The 21,196-nt window shown below is 47.4% G+C and overlaps 1 protein-coding gene across 1 annotated transcript in view; it reads right to left on the bottom strand.

Moving 5' to 3' along the window:
* Positions 1-874: 874 nt before the first annotated feature.
* kif13a (kinesin family member 13A) overlaps positions 875-21,196 on the bottom strand; it is a 77,967-nt gene continuing 57,645 nt past the window's right edge. Inside the window, exons 23-33 of the mRNA XM_038976451.1 lie at positions 18,713-18,768; positions 17,313-17,437; positions 16,450-16,626; positions 15,641-15,733; positions 9,299-9,451; positions 8,977-9,054; positions 8,335-8,385; positions 7,043-7,139; positions 6,673-6,824; positions 3,219-4,422; positions 875-2,917 (exon numbers count right to left, since the gene is read on the bottom strand). Of these exons, the coding sequence (XP_038832379.1) occupies positions 2,781-2,917; positions 3,219-4,422; positions 6,673-6,824; positions 7,043-7,139; positions 8,335-8,385; positions 8,977-9,054; positions 9,299-9,451; positions 15,641-15,733; positions 16,450-16,626; positions 17,313-17,437; positions 18,713-18,768 (2,323 nt within the window). The 3' untranslated portion in view covers positions 875-2,780. The remainder of the gene's footprint in view (positions 2,918-3,218; positions 4,423-6,672; positions 6,825-7,042; positions 7,140-8,334; positions 8,386-8,976; positions 9,055-9,298; positions 9,452-15,640; positions 15,734-16,449; positions 16,627-17,312; positions 17,438-18,712; positions 18,769-21,196) is intronic.

Raw genomic sequence — 21,196 nt, 5'->3', positions numbered from 1 at the left:
ATCCCCTGTTCACACACCTCTCCCTGTAAAATAAACTAAATTCATTTGTTGACATGAGTACCTCTTCAAAAAAATACTTAAATGTTACTCATTAGTCAAATTAACATAGAAAATGCTGTCAGAGCAAATCACTGTAGGTAGGCTTCATCATTAGTCATTCAACCTAACAGTAACAGTCCAGGGGATTGGAGGAGGGCATTCAACCTAACAGTTACAGTCCAGGGTATTGGTGGAGAGCATTCAACCTAACAGTTACAGTCCAGGGTATTGGTGGAGAGCATTGTAAATGCCTGTGAGCTTCAGGTCATAATGCATCAGGCCAGCCAGCCTTCAGTCAGGCCCAGTCTAGCCTCAGTTTCCACCCCCTTGAGAGGCACAATGCATTATAGTATACACTGACTATACCAAACATTAAGAACACCTTCCTAATATTGAGTTGCACCCCCTTTTGCCCTCAGAACAGCCTACATTCTCAGGTCATGGACTCTACAAGGTGTTGAAAGCGTTCCACAGGGAGGCTGGCCCATGTTGACTCCAATGCTTCCCACAGTTGTGTCAAGTTGGCTGGATGTCCTTTGGTTGGTGGAACGTTCTTGATTGACACAGGAAACTGTTGAGCGTGAAAAACCCAGCAGCGTTGCAGTTCTTGACACAAACCGGTACCCCTAGCACCTACTACCATACCCCCGTTCAAAGGCACTTAAATCTTTTGTCTTGCCCATTCACCCTCTGAATGGCACACATACACAATCCATGTCTCAAGGCTTAAAAATCCTTCTTTAACCTGTCTCCTCCCCTTCATCTACAAGTGGATTTAACAAGTGACATCAAAAAGGGATTGCTGTCACCTGGATTTACCTGCTCAGTCTATCACATGGAAAGAGCATGTGTTCTTAATGTTTTGTATACTCAGTGAAGTTAGCCTCACAACCGGGGTCATATTCATTAGTGTACACCGTAGCAAAACGTTCTGCAACGGAAAATGTTTTGCAAAACAAAAACAAGAGTTTCTTATTGGACAAGTTCACGTACTCCTTCCCCTTATCAGTCCGTTTTCTTCCATTTTGTGCCTAGTGAATACGACCCAGAGGAAGCCTCGTCGCTTCTTTCAGATAGTTGACACATTTTAGATCCAACATGGACACCTCCGTTTCCACCCGCTTGAGAGGCACAATGTAGGACAGTCGAGAAACTGAGAAACACGCACAGATAGGACAGCATACGTTTCATTTGTCCTGAATGGAAGACAGAAGTCTTGTGTGAGAAACTCTGCGAGGGTTGATCCACTCCAGTGCAAGAAGCATGATTGAGTCAGTCAGCAATGGCAACAGTCCCAATAGTTTCAGTGGGGGGGTTATCTGTCATTCCAGTGTTACAGTACAACAACAACAGGCTAATGAAGCCTACATGGGCAACATAGCAACCACACTCATACGTACTGTACATCTTCAAATTCATGATTCATCAATTCATCTTCAATTCATTATTTGTTTGCAGACGACCCAAAAGTTCAGGAGGACTCGTGGCCTAGGCACTATGTTTACTTTGACACACATATAATATGTACACACACGCACACACACACACACACACACACACACACACACACACACACACACACACACACACACACACACACACACACACACACACACACACACACACACACACACACACACACACACACACACACACACGCAACATAAGATATCAGTTAAAACAGCAGATATGAAACCTTAGTTCTTTGGTTACCCCTGACGACATATCACAGTGACTTGGATAACCAATCCGGATATCAGTGAGTTATCAACACTAGTACCTTCTGGATCAAACACCCCAGATGACAACTGTCTGTGACCACTACAAGAAGATCTGGTGTTTCAACAGGAATATGAGCTGCTGAGCTGATTCAATGATACTACGGTTAGATAAACACGTGTGGGTCATGTCTATCCATCTACACGCTCTCTAGCTAAAATAACACAGCAGAAAACTTGGATGTGTGTGTTTGACTTTCAGTGAACAACGATATTGAACGATGATATGCCTTCATAAAACGCACGGGACAGATATGTTAAAGGGAAAGCAGACGTTTATACCGACAGACAGAACACATGATTGGATGTCTAGTGGAACAGAGGGAGGGTGAGAATGAGAGAAGAAGAGCTGGTTAATGGGGCTCAGCTGTTGAGCGCTGACAGCTGCCCCTGGTGTAGTAGGAACTGTTGTGGATCTGGGCCTGGTCTAGTAGGAACTGTTCTGGATCTGGGCCTGGTGTAGTAGGAACTGTTGTGGATCTGGGACTGGTGTAGTAGGAACTGTTGTGGATCTGGGCCTGGTGTAGTAGGAACTGTTCTGGATCTGGGCCTGGTCTAGTAGGAACTGTTCTGGATCTGGGCCTGGTCTAGTAGGAACTGTTCTGGATCTGGTCTAGTAGGAACTGTTGTGGATCTGGGCCTGGTCTAGTAGGAACTGTTCTGGATCTGGTCTAGTAGGAACTGTTCTAGATCTGGGCCTGGTCTAGTAGGAACTGTTCTAGATCTGGGCCTGGTCTAGTAGGAACTGTTGTGGATTTGGGCCTGGTCGAGTAGGAACTGTTGTGGATCTGGGGACCCCCTGTAGATGATAGTCCTGGGTGGAAAGTCACTTTCCCCAAATTCCCAGGTTTTCCAGAAATGCTGTTTGAGGATTCTGGAGTTCCTTCTTATTCCCTCCGGATTCTGGGAATATTCGAACCGGGATTCCTGGAAAGACTGGGAATTCGGGGAGTTTAGTGAATTTTATCGGACCAGGGGCTGGGGGTCTGTGGTGTCCATGGAGGGGGGTCCTCTAGTGAGACAGGAGGGCTTGACGAACTCCCCGTGGCCTGGAGGACAGCGGAAGTAAACCCTCCCCTGGACTGTCCCGTTGTGCTTGCCTGGACAGTGGAGACAGATGGGATATTCAGGAGTCATGTTACCATTCACCATACATCTCAAACACCTGACAGGTTCCTCACAGGTCCAATTAAGGTCAGTTAAGTATTGCCAGAGCACCAGCACTCTAAGAGTGACAGTCTCAAATGACAGTCTCACCCTATATAGTGCACTACTTTTGACCAGAGCACTATGGCTGCACCCTACATAGTGCACTACAGTAGATAAGGAATAGGGTACTGTTTGGGAGGCATCCCATTACATCATTATTACACATAATTTGATAACTAAACAGCCACTCACCCACAGCCAGGTCCAGCTGCACCCCGACCCAGATCCCCTTGGCGAACTCCACCCCGCCGACGTAGTGCACCGTGCCGCTCCTCTTCCCCACCCATACCTGCTCCCCGGGAGCCATCCAGTCAGGCAGCTGGGCCACCGGAGAACCAGAGCCAGAGCCTTCGTCCCCGCTGCAGGAGTCCCCAGAGGCCTCAGTGCTGCTGGGGTCGGGGCAGCTTGGGCTGGGACAGGGGCTCCCTGGAGGTAGGTCTCCCTGGATTGGCTCCTGGATCTGGGGCTCTCCTCCTGCTAACTGGCCTGGGGGGTTGGAGGGGGGTGGGCAGGGCACGGCTACGCTGCCGACACACTGTTTGCCGTTGTGGAGGTGTGAGTGGGGCTGAGGGAGCCGGGCGGTACCGGTGTCAGATGTATGTTGTTGTGGTTGTGTGTTGATGAGGTCTTTGTCAGAGGTCTGGTGCCTGCTGCCAGAGCCCTCTTTCTCCTCCTCCGCTGGGACAGGGGATATGTGTGGTGCATCCCCAGGCTGGAAGTGTCCCAGCTCACCCAGATCCTCCATGCCGTCGTCGGCCCCCTTGAAGTCTGTAAACTCCTGGCTGACGCTGAGGACACACCTGCGGGGCCGCGGGGAGGGTGGCTGCTCTGAGCAGTTAGGAATACTGACAGGGGAGGAGGGGGAGGTGGTGGTTTGGGGGTTGGGGAGGGGCTGGGAGGGGACGCCAGGGGGACACGCAGGGGTCTGGGTGTCACCCCACGGCGAGGCACTTCTGGTCTGGGCGCAGCCTTGGCCCGTGCTGGTGCAGTGGAAGGAGGGGGACTCGTGGGGGTGGAGGTTGTGGGTTTCCTGGTCAGGGTCATTTCTGTCTTGAGCCATTGCGGAGGCGCTGAGCTGGTCGGAGCTGTCGCTGGCGCCGAATGGCACGTCAGAGAGCGTGGCGTCCGAGGCACTGTGGGAGAAGTAACCGCTGGTGCAGCTGCTGGCAGTGGGGCTCCGTGGAGCCCCCTCTCTTTCCCCCCCTCCACCACCTCCCCGACCCCTCCGCAGCTCTCCCCTGCCCCCCGCCACACCCACCCCCCCCTCCTGGCTCTCCAGGGCAGCGTTGTACACCTCAAAGTTGGCAAAGTCCTCCGGGATGTAGGACTGGAAGCTGTGGAAGTCCTGAGGGCCCAGACCCAAACTCAGGGCCATGTCTGTCTCCTCCTCAGAGTCCTGGAATAGACACCACACAGAGACAGACAGGGACACAGGACAGACACCACACAGGGACAGACAGGGACACAGGACAGACACCACACAGGGACAGACAGGGACACAGGACAGACACCACACAGGGACAGACATCACACAGGAACAGACAGGGACACGGGACAGACATCACACAGGGACAGACAGGGACACAGGACAGACAGGGACACAGGACAGACATCACACAGGGACAGACAGGGACACAGGACAGACATTACACAGGGACAAACAGGGACACAGGACAGACATTACACAGGGACAGACAGGGACACAGGACAGAACCCACCAGAGACAATGTCAGCTACTGTTTCTTTCTGCAGAGGAGCCTATCAGGGGAGCCTATCAGGGGAGCCTATCAGCGGAGCCTATCAGGGGAGCCTATCATGGAGGCTGGTGAGGGGGCTTGAATGGAGTGAATGGAATCAAATAAGTGTTTGATATGTTTGATGCCATTCAATGTTTTCCATTCCAGCTGTTACAAAGATGTCTACTGATTGAATGTGTCACCAGCCACCACTGGAGCCTACCACCATCACATGATATTAGAATGCATTGAGGACAGTGACTGTAACCATGGATGGAGTGGTGGTTGGTTGAGATGATGTTGGAAGAAACATGAGCTGATGACATCATGCACTTCATGCCGTATTCACTTCAAGGCACCACGGTGTGTGTGTGTGTGTGTGTGTGTGTGTGTGTGTGTGTGTGTGTGTGTGTGTGTGTGTGTGTGTGTGTGTGTGTGTGTGTGTGTGTGTGTGTGTGTGTGTGTGTGTGTGTGTGTGTGTGTGTGTGTGTGTGTGTGTGACTTACAGCGGTGTGTGGCAGTGTGAGGCTGAGCTGCCTGCTGGTGCAGGTATTGAGGGTGAGGGTGGAGGGGGTGAGGGTGGTGGTGGAGGGGCTGCGGTGGCCCTCGCTGCCCGCTCTGGGCCTGCACCAGGGGGCATGGCCGTGGCAGGGAGGGGGGAGCAGCACGGAGCTGTCCACACATGAGGAGCGCATGCTCTGCAGATGGGAGTCACACAGGAGGCATGCATGGAGCAGGTGAGTTAACATACATACATGCACAGTCCAGGACAGTCAATAGGGTGTAGAGTTAGTTAGTTAGTGGAACTGGTGATACAGACATGCTGGCCACATTGACTGGAAAACCATGTGTATTAGATGAACATGGTTGGCATCCTAAATGTCATGCTAGTTCAGTGCAGCGCATCAGCGCTTTGGATGAGATGGTATCACAATAGATTTAGAGCATGGAGCTCCCCATTCACACAATAGATTTAGAGCATGGAGCTCCCCATTCACACAATAGATTTAGAGTATGGAGCTCCCCATTCACACAATAGATTTAGAGCATGGAGCTCCCCATTCACACAATAGATTTAGAGCATGGAGCTCCCCATTCACACAATAGATTTAGAGCATGGAGCTCCCCATTCACACAATAGATTTAGAGCATGGAGCTCCCCATTCACACAATAGATTTAGAGCATGGAGCTCCCCATTCACACAATAGATTTAGAGCATGGAGCTCCCCATTCACACAATAGATTTAGAGCATGGAGCTCCCCATTCACACAATAGATTTAGAGTATGGAGCTCCCCATTCACACAATAGATTTAGAGCATGGAGCTCCCCATTCACACAATAGATTTAGAGCATGGAGCTCCCCATTCACACAATAGACCTCGAGCATGGAGCTCCCCATTCACACAATAGATTTAGAGTACGGAGCTCCCTATTCACACAATAGATTTAGAGCATGGAGCTCCCCATTCACACAATAGATTTAGAGCACAGAGCTCCCCATTCACACAATAGATTTAAAATATATGTGAGCAGATCACATTCAGCCAGAACAATCAGCAATCATCAGACAGGTTTAGTAGAATTAGTAGCTGTTGAATGTAGTAAATATCTGTCTGTGTGTACTGGATTCACTTAGAATGGGGAAAATGTCCTGTTTTCAATGACTACTACTGACGTATTGGCATACTGTCACATTGCAGAAAAGGAGGGATGTCACTGGACTTTGAATGAAGAGAAACGATGGGAATGGTAGGGGAAGAAAAAGAAGATGAAGAAGCAGAACACAGGAAAGGAAATAGGGAAAGACAGAAAGAAAGAGAGGAGAGATAAAAGGGGCCAGAGATGGCTAGAGAGAGAGAGGGATGGATGGATAAAGAGAGAGAGAGAGGGATGGTTGTGGCCCATACCTCCTGTCCCAGTAGTGGTCGTGCCTCCAGGACTCTCTTGGTCTTGCTCTCCTCTCTGACCGGCAGCAGAGACTTGAGGAACTTGGGCGTCTGGGGAGAGAGGGCCTTGAACGGGCTGGAGTTGAAGAAGGTGGGGCTCTCTGGTACCAGACCTGAGCGGGAACGCAGTAGTAAAAACAAACATCATAGCTCTTTAAATTCTACATTTAGAATGCTTTTTAGTCCTATACTATTCTTAGTATAGCCTGGAGGTTTTCCTGACTGAGAAACACCCAGGGTCCTAAATATGATCTAAAACAGGAGTTTCCTGGTCAGGCCTCCTGGTCCCAACTATAGCTGGACTTGATGTTGTTGATTTGTGGTTGTTTACCGTGATTCTCTGTCTTGTTTCTGAGTGGCGTCCCACACAGAGAACCACCGTCCTGGGGAGTGCAGTCAGAGACATCCTGATGAAGGTCACAATGGTCCTGGAGGACCAGAAAGACAGGTTAGAGTCACAATGGTCCTGGAGGACCAGACAGACAGGTTAGAGTCACAATGGTCCTGGAGGACCAGACAGACAGGTTAGAGTCACAATGGTCCTGGAGGACCAGACAGACAGGTTAGAGTCACAATGGTCCTGGAGGACCAGACAGACAGGTTAGAGTCACAATGGTCCTGGAGGACCAGACAGACAGACAGACAGGTTAGAGGGTTAGAGTCACAATGGTCCTGGAGGACCAGACAGACAGACAGGTTAGAGTCACAATGGTCCTGGAGGACCAGAAAGAGAGGTTAGAGTCACAATGGTCCTGGAGGACCAGACAGACAGACAGGTTAGAGTCACAATGGTCCTGGAAGACCAGACAGACAGGTTAGAGTCACAATGGTCCTGGAAGACCAGACAGACAGACAGGTTAGAGTCACAATGGTCCTGGAGGACCAGACAGACAGACAGGTTAGAGTCACAATGGTCCTGGAAGACCAGACAGACAGGTTAGAGTCACAATGGTCCTGGAAGACCAGACAGACAGACAGGTTAGAGTCACAATGGTCCTGGAGGACCAGACAGACAGACAGGTTAGAGTCACAATGGTCCTGGAGGACCAGACAGACAGACAGACAGGTTAGAGGGTTAGAGTCACAATGACCCTGGAGGAGGACCAGACAGACAGTATTATTAGACATTTCCATTCTATGGGTTAGATCAGTAGACCTACAGTAAGAGATCCACGAGACAGACTGTTTAAAAAGAGTCATACTGCTGTACTGTACCTTCCAGTCTACATCCTCACAGCCAATCAGGTCTGTTTACAATAATGAACCATCCTACTGTACTGTACCTTCCAGTCTACATCCTCACAGCCAATCAGGTCTGTTTATAATAATGAACCATCCTACTGTACTGTACCTTCCAGTCCACATCCTCACAGCCAATCAGGTCTGTTTACAATAATGAACCATCCTACTGTACTGTACCTTCCAGTCTACACCCTCACAGCCAATCAGGTCTGTTTATAATAATGAACCATCCTACTGTACTGTACCTTCCAGTCTACATCCTCACAGCCAATCAGGTCTGTTTATAATAATGAACCATCCTACTGTACTGTACCTTCCAGTCTCCATCCTCCCAGCCAATCAGGTCTGTTTATAATAATGAACCATCCTACTGTACTGTACCTTCCAGTCTCCATCCTCCCAGCCAATCAGATCTGTTTTGCTGCAGGAAGTCTAGAAGACAACAGCAAGCGATCACTAATTCTCACTGACACACACACACATTTCTGTCTTACGTGCTGTACGTTGGGGGTGCTGGTGTGTGTGTGGGTGTCTTACGTGCTGTACGTTGGGGGTGCTGGTGTGTGTGTGTGTGTGTCTTACGTGCTGTACGTTGGGGTGCTGGTGTGTGTGTGTGTGTGTCTTACGTGCTGTACGTTGGGGGTGCTGGTGTGTGTGTGTGTGTGTCTTACGTGCTGTACGTTGGGGGTGCTGGTGTGTGTGTGTGTGTCTTACGTGCTGTACGTTGGGGGTGCTGGTGTGTGTGTGTGTGTGTCTTACGTGCTGTACGTTGGGGGTGCTGGTGTGTGTGTGTGTGTCTTACGTGCTGTACGTTGGGGGTGCTGGTGTGTGTGTGTGTGTCTTACGTGCTGTACGTTGGGGGTGCTGGTGTGTGTGTGTGTCTCTTACGTGCTGTACGTTGGGGGTGCTGGTGTATGTGTGTGTGTGTGTGTCTTACGTGCTGTACGTTGGGGGTGCTGGTGTGTGTGTGTGTGTCTTACGTGCTGTACGTTGGGGGTGCTGGTGTGTGTGTGTGTGTCTTACGTGCTGTACGTTGGGGGTGCTGAAGCTCCTTCTGATGTTTCTCCCTTTAACAGACAGAGCTTCCTTCACCGTCACCGCCTGATGACATCAATCAAACAAAGTTTATTGTCCCCAGAGAGAAATGTGGATGGCAGTGATCCATCTAGAAACTGCCGTTACACAAACCACACAGGATTCACACACATCTAAACTCATGGACGAAAATAACATAATTTACCATGTGTAACAGCAAGAGGCCATACGATTCAACAGCGTGAACTGTGTGTGTGTGTAGTGTGTGTGTAGTGTGTGTAGTGTGTGTGTGTGTGTGTGTGAGAGGTACCTGTCTGAGTCTCTCCAGGCTCAGTATATTCTCCACCTCCAGAAGTCCTCTGGTGTATTGCTCTATGTAGGTCTGTCCATCCTGACTCTCCTCACCGTCTGCCCTCGCTGCCATCAGGGCCAGAGTCTCTCTCTCCTCAGGCTCCTCAGACGCCTGAACACAACAGTATTACATTACAAGACAACATTATCATATTACAATACAACACAACATTATCATATTACAATACAACACAACATTATCATATTACAATACAACACAATATGATTATACTACAAGAAAGTTAACCAAACTGTGTCCTAGGGTGGTATAGCTGTCTATGAGAGTTAACCAAACTGTGTCCTAGGGTGGTATAGCTGTCTATGAGAGTTAACCAAACTGTGTTCTAGGGTGGTATAGCTGTCCAAGAGAGTTAACCAAACTGTGTCCTAGGGTGGTACAGCTCTCTATGAGAGTTAACCAAACTGTGTCCTAGGGTGGTATAGCTGTCTATGAGAGTTAACCAAACTGTGTCCTAGGGTGGTATAGCTGTCCAAGAGAGTTAACCAAACTGTGTCCTAGGGTGGTATAGCTGTCTTAGAAAGTTAACCAAACTGTGTCCTAGGGTGGTATAGCTGTCTATGAGAGTTAACCAAACTGTGTCCTAGGGTGGTATAGCTGTCTATGAGAGTTAACCAAACTGTGTCCTAGGGTGGTACAGCTCTCTATGAGAGTTAACCAAACTGTGTTCTAGGGTGGTATAGCTGTCCAAGAGAGTTAACCAAACTGTGTCCTAGGGTGGTACAGCTCTCTATGAGAGTTAACCAAACTGTGTCCTAGGGTGGTATAGCTGTCTAAGAAAGTTAACCAAACTGTGTCCTAGGGTGGTATAGCTGTCTATGAGAGTTAACCAAACTGTGTCCTAGGGTGGTATAGCTGTCTATGAGAGTTAACCAAACTGTGTTCTAGGGTGGTATAGCTGTCTATGAGAGTTAACCAAACTGTGTTCTAGGGTGGTACAGCGCTCTAAGAAAGTTAACCAAACTGTGTCCTAGGGTGGTACAGCTGTCTATGAGAGTTAACCAAACTGTGTTCTAGGGTGGTATAGCTGTCTTAGAAAGTTAACCAAACTGTGTCCTAGGGTGGTGTAGAGGTCTATGAGAGTTAACCAAACTGTGTCCTAGGGTGGTGTAGAGGTCTATGAGAGTTAACCAAACTGTGTCCTAGGGTGGTATAGCTGTCTATGAGAGTTAACCAAACTGTGTTCTAGGGTGGCATAGCTGTCTAAGAAAGTTAACCAAACTGTGTCCTAGGGTGGTACAGCTCTCTAAGAAAGTTAACCAAACTGTGTTCTAGGGTGGTATAGCTGTCTATGAGAGTTAACCAAACTGTGTTCTAGGGTGGTACAGCTGTCTAAGAAAGTTAACCAAACTGTGTCCTAGGGTGGTACAGCTCTCTAAGAAAGTTAACCAAACTGTGTCCTAGGGTGGTACAGCTGTCTATGAGAGTTAACCAAACTGTGTTCTAGGGTGGTATAGCTGTCTTAGAAAGTTAACCAAACTGTGTCCTAGGGTGGTGTAGAGGTCTATGAGAGTTAACCAAACTGTGTCCTAGGGTGGTGTAGAGGTCTATGAGAGTTAACCAAACTGTGTCCTAGGGTGGTACAGCTGTCCAAGAGAGTTAACCAAACTGTGTCCTAGGGTGGTATAGCTGTCTATGAGAGTTAACCAAACTGTGTCCTAGGGTGGTACAGCTGTCTATGAGAGTTAACCAAACTGTGTTCTAGGGTGGTATAGCTGTCTTAGAAAGTTAACCAAACTGTGTCCTAGGGTGGTGTAGAGGTCTATGAGAGTTAACCAAACTGTGTCCTAGGGTGGTGTAGAGGTCTATGAGAGTTAACCAAACTGTGTCCTAGGGTGGTACAGCTGTCCAAGAGAGTTAACCAAACTGTGTCCTAGGGTGGTATAGCTGTCTATGAGAGTTAACCAAACTGTGTCCTAGGGTGGTATAGCTCTCTAAGAAAGTTAACCAAACTGTGTCCTAGGGTGGTATAGCTGTCTATGAGAGTTAACCAAACTGTGTCCTAGGGTGGTATAGCTGTCTATGAGAGTTAACCAAACTGTGTTCTAGGGTGGTACAGCTGTCCAAGAGAGTTAACCAAACTGTGTCCTAGGGTGGTACAGCGCTCTAAGAAAGTTAACCAAACTGTGTCCTAGGGTGGTACAGCGCTCTAAGAAAGTTAACCAAACTGTGTTCTAGGGTGGTACAGCTCTCTAAGAAAGTTAACCAAACTGTGTCCTAGGGTGGTACAGCTGTCTATGAGAGTTAACCAAACTGTGTCCTAGGGTGGTATAGCTGTCTATGAGAGTTAACCAAACGGTGTCCTAGGGTGGTGTAGAGGTCTATGAGAGTTAACCAAACTGTGTTCTAGGGTGGTACAGCTCTCTAAGAAAGTTAACCAAACTGTGTCCTAGGGTGGTGTAGAGGTCTATGAGAGTTAACCAAACTGTGTCCTAGGGTGGTACAGCTCTCTAAGAAAGTTAACCAAACGGTGTCCTAGGGTGGTGTAGAGGTCTATGAGAGTTAACCAAACTGTGTTCTAGGGTGGTACAGCTCTCTAAGAAAGTTAACCAAACTGTGTCCTAGGGTGGTGTAGAGGTCTATGAGAGTTAACCAAACTGTGTTCTAGGGTGGTACAGCTCTCTAAGAAAGTTAACCAAACTGTGTTCTAGGGTGGTGTAGAGGTCTATGAGAGTTAACCAAACTGTGTCCTAGGGTGGTACAGCTCTCTAAGAAAGTTAACCAAACTGTGTCCTAGGGTGGTGTAGAGGTCTATGAGAGTTAACCAAACTGTGTCCTGGGGCGGCCTGGGGCGGCAGGGTAGCCTAGTGGTTAGAGCGTTGGTCTAGTAACTGAAAGGTTGCAAGTTCAAATCCCCGAGCTGACAAGGTACAAATCTGTCGTTCTGCCCCTGAACAAGGCAGTTAACCCACTGTTCCTAGGCCGTCATTGAAAATAAGAATTTGTTCTTAACTGACTTGTCCAATTTGTAAGTCGCTCTGGATAAGAGCGTCTGCTAAATGACTTAAATGTAAAATGTAAATGTGTCCTAGGGTGGTGTAGAGGTCTATGAGAGTTAACCAAACTGTGTCCTAGGGTGGTATAGCTGTCTATGAGAGTTAACCAAACTGTGTTCTAGGGTGGTACAGCTCTCTAAGAAAGTTAACCAAACTGTGTCCTAGGGTGGTGTGGAGGTCTATGAGAGTTAACCAAACTGTGTTCTAGGGTGGTACAGCTCTCTAAGAAAGTTAACCAAACTGTGTCCTAGGGTGGTGTAGAGGTCTATGAGAGTTAACCAAACTGTGTTCTAGGGTGGTACAGCTCTCTAAGAAAGTTAACCAAACTGTGTCCTAGGGTGGTGTAGAGGTCTATGAGAGTTAACCAAACTGTGTTCTAGGGTGGTACAGCTCTCTAAGAAAGTTAACCAAACTGTGTTCTAGGGTGGTGTAGAGGTCTATGAGAGTTAACCAAACTGTGTCCTAGGGTGGTATAGCTGTCCAAGAGAGTTAACCAAACTGTGTTCTAGGGTGGTACAGCTCTCTAAGAAAGTTAACCAAACTGTGTTCTAGGGTGGTATAGCTGTCTAAGAAAGTTAACCAAACTGTGTCCTAGGGTGGTACAGCTCTCTAAGAAAGTTAACCAAACTGTGTCCTAGGGTGGTGTAGAGGTCTATGAGAGTTAACCAAACTGTGTCCTAGGGTGGTGTAGAGGTCTATGAGAGTTAACCAAACTGTGTCCTAGGGTGGTGTAGAGGTCTATGAGAGTTAACCAAACTGTGTCCTAGGGTGGTGTAGAGGTCTATGAGAGTTAACCAAACTGTGTCCTAGGGTGGTATAGAGGTCTATGAGAGTTAACCTAACTGTGTCCTAGGGTGGTGTAGAGGTCTATGAGAGTTAACCAAACTGTGTCCTAGGGTGGTACAGCTGTCTATGAGAGTTAACCTAACTGTGTCCTAGGGTGGTGTAGAGGTCTATGAGAGTTAACCAAACTGTGTCATAGGGTGGTACAGCTGTCTATGAGAGTTAACCTAACTGTGTCCTAGGGTGGTGTAGAGGTCTATGAGAGTTAACCAAACTGTGTCCTAGGGTGGTGTAGAGGTCTATGAGTTAACCAAACTGTGTCCTAGGGTGGTGTAGAGGTCTATGAGTTAACCAAACTGTGTCCTAGGGTGGTGTAGAGGTCTATGAGAGTTAACCAAACTGTGTCCTAGGGTGGTATAGCTGTCTAAGAGAGTTAACAATGTAGCCATGTTATTTTCTACTTCCTGTATATAGCCATGTTATGTTCTACTTCCTGTATATAGCCATGTTATTTTCTACTTCCTGTATATAGCCATGTTCTTTTCTACTTCCTGTATATAGCCATGTTATTTTCTATTCCCTGCATATAGCCATGATATTTTCTACTTCCTGTATATAGCCATGTTATCTTCTACTTCCTGTATATAGCCATGTTATTTTCTACTTCCTGTATACAGCCATGTTATTTTCTACTTCCTGTATATAGCCATGTTATTTTCTACTTCAGGTATTTAGCCATGTTATTTTCTACTTCCTGTATATAGCCATGTTATTTTCTACTTCCTGTATACAGCCATGTTATTTTCTATTCCCTGTATATAGTCATGTTATTTTCTACTTCCTGTATTTAGCCATGTTATTTTCTACTTCCTGTATATGGCCATGTTATTTTCTACTTCCTGTATATAGTCATGTTATTTTCTACTTCCTGTATATAGCCATGTTATTTTCTACTCCCTGTATATAGCCATGTTATTTTCTACTCTGTATATAGCCATGTTATTTTCTACTTCCTGTATATAGCCATGTTATTTTCTACTTCCTGTATATAGCCATGTTATTTTCTACTCCCTGTATATAGCCATGTTATTTTCTACTTCCTGTATATAGCCATGTTATTTTCTACTTCCTGTATATAGCCATGTTATTTTCTACTTCCTGTATATAGCCATGTTATTTTCTACTTCCTGTATATAGCCATGTTATTTTCTACTTCCTGTATATAGCCATGTTATTTTCTACTCCCTGTATATAGTCATGTTATTTTCTACTTCCTGTATTTAGCCATGTTATTTTCTACTTCCTGTATATAGCCATGTTATTTTCTACTTCCTGTATATAGTCATGTTATTTACTACTTCCTGTATATAGCCATGTTATTTTCTACCTCCTGTATATAGCCATGTTATTTTCTACTCCCTGTATATAGCCATGTTATTTTCTACTCTGTATATAGCCATGTTATTTTCTACTTCCTGTATATAGCCATGTTATTTTCTACTTCCTGTATATAGCCATGTTATTTTCTACTTCTTGTATATGGCCATGTTATTTTCTACTTCCTGTATATAGCCATGTTATTTTCTACTCCCTGTATATAGCCATGTTATTTTCTACTCTGTATATAGCCATGTTATTTTCTACTTCATGTATATAGCCATGTTATTTTCTACTTCCTGTATATAGCCATGTTATTTTCTACTTCTTGTATATAGCCATGTTATTTTCTACTTCCTGTTTATAGCCATGTTATTTTCTACTCCCTGTATATAGCCATGTTATTTTCTACTTCTTGTATATAGCCATGTTATTTTCTACTTCCTGTATATAGCCATGTTATTTTCTACTCCCTGTATATAGCCATGTTATTTTCTACTTCTTGTATATAGCCATGTTATTTTCTACTTCCTGTATATAGCCATGTTATTTTCTACTCCCTGTATATAGCCATGTTATTTTCTACTTCCTGTATATAGCCATGTTATTTTCTACTTCCTGTATATGGCCATGTTATTTTCTACTTCCTGTATATGGCCATGTTATTTTCTACTCCCTGTATATAGCCATGTTATTTTCTACTTCCTGTATATAGATAACCATGTTATTTTTACTTGTTATTTTTATTTGTTATTCAGTGTCACAATGTTTTATTTTATCTTTAACTGCATTGTTGGAAAAGGACCCGTAAGGAAGCATTTCACCGTTAGTCTACACCTGTTGTCTACCAACATGTGACACATAACCTTTGATTTGATATAAAATACAACCTGTCCTTTAAATACATCTAAAACATGTGAGAAAGAGGACTCCATCACTCCTTAAAAAGTGAATGAACAATACTTTTATTGTACCATTATCTCTGGATACCAAAAATGGAAATAAGAATCGTTTTTAACTTTATTTGGATACTAGTCCCCTGCAGATGGTTTAGACTGGTTATTGTTGGCATACTATATTTAACACAGTGACACTGACATCACACAGTAACAGTGAGGCTGTTTACCTTTGGTATATTTGACAGGATCTCATAGGTGACTCCACAGGAGTACAGTGTGTTCTTCAAGGACATCCGTCTCTTCAGACTCTGGGTGAAGCTCTACGGCAGAGAAAAACAACATGGAATAAAAAAAGACTATATTTTAAGGCATCCTCATGAAAGCCTGCCTGTTCTGCACATTGAGTAACAGGCTGCAAGACAGAGAGAGTTACAGGGCCGAATTCCCGGACAGAGGTGAAACCCAGTCCTAGCATGCCTGTTAGTCCAGGACTAGGCTTCATCTGGGTCGGGGAAACCGGGCTGTTTCTCAAATCTAATCTAATTATGTGCTGTCAGCCATGTCAGTAGTCACCAGGCCGGTCAGTGCTATTTGTTGTAGATGTTGACAGATGTTTGTCTGTCTGTCAGCCTGTCTGTGTGTCTGTCAGTCTGTGTGTCAGTCTGTGTGTGTGTGTGTGTGTCTGTCAGTCTGTGTGTGTGTCTGTCAGTCTGTGTGTGTCTGTCAGTCTGTGTGTGTGTGTCTGTCAGTCTGTGTGTGTGTGTGTGTCTGTCAGTCTGTGTGTGTGTGTGTGTGTGTCTGTCAGTCTGTGTGTGTGTGTGTGTCTGTCAGTCTGTGTGTGTGTGTGTGTCTGTCAGTCTGTGTGTGTGTGTGTGTGTGTCTGTCAGTCTGTGTGTGTGTGTGTGTGTGTGTGTCTGTCAGTCTGTGTGTGTGTGTGTGTCTGTCAGTCTGTGTGTGTGTGTGTGTCTGTCAGTCTGTGTGTGTGTGTCTGTCAGTCTGTGTGTGTGTGTGTGTCTCCAGTCCAGTCAGTGCAGACCTGTTTGTTGTAGATGTTGACAGCGATCCTCTTGCGGACCACCAGTTCCATGGAGGCAGGATGGCTGAGCTGCACCGTGGCTTTAATGATCACGTAGATACGCTCGTTGGGTGACGTCACGCGGTTCAGGTGCAGAGAGTCGTGGATGGATGAGTCCCAGGAGCACACCGCTGACACCTGGTGGCAGGAGGACAGATGACAGGAGGTATTTACACGCTACACTGCATGGTGGAAAACACTCACAACTATTATTCTTAGGGTTGCAAAATTCCAGTAAGTTTCCCAAAATTATTCTCAGGTTTTCACAAAATCCTGATTGGAGGACTTCTGGGTTTCCTGCATATTTCCTCCTGATTGCGGAAATCTTCCAACCAGGATTTCTGGAAAACGGGAAGTGGCCAGTGCTCGCGCGCACACTCTCTCTTGTACAGCTAACCTTGTCGGGACACACAATTCAGTCTAATTCAAAATCAAATTTCCCCTAACCCCTAACCCGTACTTTTACCCTAACCTTAACCTTAAACTAGCTCCTAACCCTAAACCTAACCCTAACTCCTAACCTTAAACCTAACCCTAGCTCCTAACCCTAACTCTAGCTCCTAACCCTAAACCTAACCCTAGCTCCTAACGCTAAACCTAAACCTAGATTCTAACCCTAGCTCCTAACCCTTAACGTAACCTTAACCCTAAACCCCATCGAAATAGCATTTGACCTCGTGGGGACCAACAAAATGTCCCCAGTTGGTCAGAAAAAAATTTGCTCTCCACAATATTTTTGGGTGGGACTTCTGGTCCCCACAAGAATAGTTAAACACATCCACACACACACAGACACACACAGACATACACACACAGTACTCTACCTCGTCATCACTGTGTCTGATGATTGGCAGGTAGAAAAACTGGCTGCCGTGCTCCTTGGGCAGGATAGAGTTAACCCCGGCAGCGTTGGGTCCCGTTAACTGTTGATTCACTGTCAGGTTGTCTGCTGTAGAGGTGACAGAGACACACAGAGTCTGATGTTAGATCATGTTAACTGTTGATTCACTGTCAGGTTGTCTGCTGTAGAGGTGACAGAGACACAGAGTCTGATGTTAGATCATGTTAACTGTTGATTCACTGTCAGGTTGTCTGCTGTAGAGGTGACAGAGACACACAGAGTCTGATGTTAGATCATGTTAACTGTTGATTCACTGTCAGGTTGTCTGCTGTAGAGGTGACAGAGACACACAGAGTCTGATGTTAGATCATGTTAACTGTTGATTCACTGTCAGGTTGTCTGCTGTAGAGGTGACAGAGACACACAGAGTCTGATGTTAGATCATGTTAACTGTTGATTCACTGTCAGGTTGTCTGCTGTAGAGGTGACAGAGACACAGAGTCTGATGTTAGATCATGTTAACTGTTGATTCACTGTCAGGTTGTCTGCTGTAGAGGTGACAGAGACACACAGAGTCTGATGTTAGATCATGTTAACTGTTGATTCACTGTCAGGTTGTCTGCTGTAGAGGTGACAGAGACACAGAGTCTGATGTTAGATCATGTTAACTGTTGATTCACTGTCAGGTTGTCTGCTGTAGAGGTGACAGAGACACACAGAGAGTCTGATGTTAGATCATGTTAACTGTTGATTCACTGTCAGGTTGTCTGCTGTAGAGGTGACAGAGACACAGAGTCTGATGTTAGATCATGTTAACTGTTGATTCACTGTCAGGTTGTCTGCTGTAGAGGTGACAGAGACACACAGAGTCTGATGTTAGATCATGTTAACTGTTGATTCACTGTCAGGTTGTCTGCTGTAGAGGTGACAGAGAAACACAGAGTCTGATGTTAGATCATGTTAACTGTTGATTCACTGTCAGGTTGTCTGCTGTAGAGGTGACAGAGACACACAGAGTCTGATATTAGATCATGTTAACTGTTGATTCACTGTCAGGTTGTCTGCTGTAGAGGTGACAGAGACACACAGAGTCTGATGTTAGATCATGTTAACTGTTGATTCACTGTCAGGTTGTCTGCTGTAGAGGTGACAGAGACACACAGAGTCTGATGTTAGATCATGTTAACTGTTGATTCACTGTCAGGTTGTCTGCTGTAGAGGTGACAGAGACACACAGAGTCTGATGTTAGATCATGTTAACTGTTGATTCACTGTCAGGTTGTCTGCTGGAGAGGTGCAGTTGGACTACGATGGTTGTAATTCTTCAGTCCAGTGAGACATAAAGTGGTTTAGTGTCAGTATGAAGGTGATTCCAGGCCTTACCATTCAAGTCCAAGAAGAGGACAGGGATGTGAGCTTCCATCCCAGCAGAGGGAGTCCTGCAACAGTGAAACAGTAGAAACAGGGTCAGAAGCAGTTTGAAACAGAACTACAGAGAAACACACTCTAAGGTTGTGTAATGTAGAAAAGCAGACATACATTCAATGATTATTTCATTGTGTATATTAAAGAATGACCATCAGACTTACCAGTGGGCAGGGGCACCAGGTATGCCACTGCCAGGAGCGGGCACCAGTACAGCATAATGACCATCAGACTTACCAGTGGGCAGGGGCACCAGGTATGCCACTGCCAGGAGCGGTCACCAGTACAACGTAATGACCATCAGACTTACCAGTGGGCAGGGGCACCAGGTATGCCACTGCCAGGAGCGGGCACCAGTACAACGTAATGACCATCAGACTTACCAGTGGGCAGGGGCACCAGGTATGGCACTGCCAGGAGCGGGCACCACTACAACGTAATGACCATCAGACTTACCAGTGGGCAGGGGCACCAGGTATGCCACTGCCAGGAGCGGTCACCAGTACAACGTAATGACCATCAGACTTACCAGTGGGCAGGGGCACCAGGTATGCCACTGCCAGGAGCGGGCACCAGTACAACGTAATGACCATCAGACTTACCAGTGGGCAGGGGCACCAGGTATGCCACTGCCAGGAGCGGGCACCACTACAACGTAATGACCATCAGACTTACCAGTGGGCAGGGGCACCAGGTATGCCACTCCCAGGAGCGGGCACCAGTACAACGTAATGACCATCAGACTTACCAGTGGGCAGGGGCACCAGGTATGCCACTGCCAGGAGCGGGCACCAGTACAGCATAATGACCATCAGACTTACCAGTGGGCAGGGGCACCAGGTATGCCACTGCCAGGAGCGGTCACCAGTACAACGTAATGACCATCAGACTTACCAGTGGGCAGGGGCACCAGGTATGCCACTGCCAGGAGCGGGCACCAGTACAACGTAATGACCATCAGACTTACCAGTGGGCAGGGGCACCAGGTATGCCACTCCCAGGAGCGGTCACCACTACAACGTAATGACCATCAGACTTACCAGTGGGCAGGGGCACCAGGTATGCCACTGCCAGGAGCGGGCACCAGTGCAACGTAATGACCATCAGACTTACCAGTGGGCAGGGGCACCAGGTATGCCACTGCCAGGAGCGGTCACCACTACAACGTAATGACCATCAGACTTACCAGTGGGCAGGGGCACCAGGTATGCCACTGCCAGGAGCGGTCACCAGTACAACGTAATGACCATCAGACTTACCAGTGGGCAGGGGCACCAGGTATGCCACTGCCAGGAGCGGGCACCAGTACAACGTAATGACCATCAGACTTACCAGTGGGCAGGGGCACCAGGTATGGCACTGCCAGGAGCGGGCACCACTACAACGTAATGACCATCAGACTTACCAGTGGGCAGGGGCACCAGGTATGCCACTGCCAGGAGCGGGCACCAGTACAACGTAATGACCATCAGACTTACCAGTGGGCAGGGGCACCAGGTATGCCACTGCCAGGAGCGGGCACCAGTACAGCATAATGACCATCAGACTTACCAGTGGGCAGGGGCACCAGGTATGCCACTGCCAGGAGCGGTCACCAGTACAACGTAATGACCATCAGACTTACCAGTGGGCAGGGGCACCAGGTATGGCACTGCCAGGAGCGGGCACCAGTACAACGTAATGACCATCAGACTTACCAGTGGGCAGGGGCACCAGGTATGCCACTGCCAGGAGCGGGCACCAGTACAACGTAATGACCATCAGACTTACCAGTGGGCAGGGGCACCAGGTATGCCACTGCCAGGAGCGGGCACCACTACAACGTAATGACCATCAGACTTACCAGTGGGCAGGGGCACCAGGTATGCCACTCCCAGGAGCGGGCACCAGTACAACGTAATGACCATCAGACTTACCAGTGGGCAGGGGCACCAGGTATGCCACTGCCAGGAGCGGGCACCAGTACAGCATAATGACCATCAGACTTACCAGTGGGCAGGGGCACCAGGTATGCCACTGCCAGGAGCGGTCACCAGTACAACGTAATGACCATCAGACTTACCAGTGGGCAGGGGCACCAGGTATGCCACTGCCAGGAGCGGGCACCAGTACAACGTAATGACCATCAGACTTACCAGTGGGCAGGGGCACCAGGTATGGCACTGCCAGGAGCGGGCACCACTACAACGTAATGACCATCAGACTTACCAGTGGGCAGGGGCACCAGGTATGCCACTGCCAGGAGCGGGCACCAGTACAACGTAATGACCATCAGACTTACCAGTGGGCAGGGGCACCAGGTATGCCACTGCCAGGAGCGGGCACCAGTACAGCATAATGACCATCAGACTTACCAGTGGGCAGGGGCACCAGGTATGCCACTGCCAGGAGCGGTCACCAGTACAACGTAATGACCATCAGACTTACCAGTGGGCAGGGGCA

The sequence above is a fragment of the Salvelinus namaycush genome, chromosome 37 (assembly GCF_016432855.1).
Source record: "Salvelinus namaycush isolate Seneca chromosome 37, SaNama_1.0, whole genome shotgun sequence".
In the NCBI taxonomy this organism is placed as follows: Eukaryota; Metazoa; Chordata; class Actinopteri; order Salmoniformes; family Salmonidae; genus Salvelinus; species Salvelinus namaycush.
This window is presented reverse-complemented; position numbering and strand designations above follow the sequence as displayed.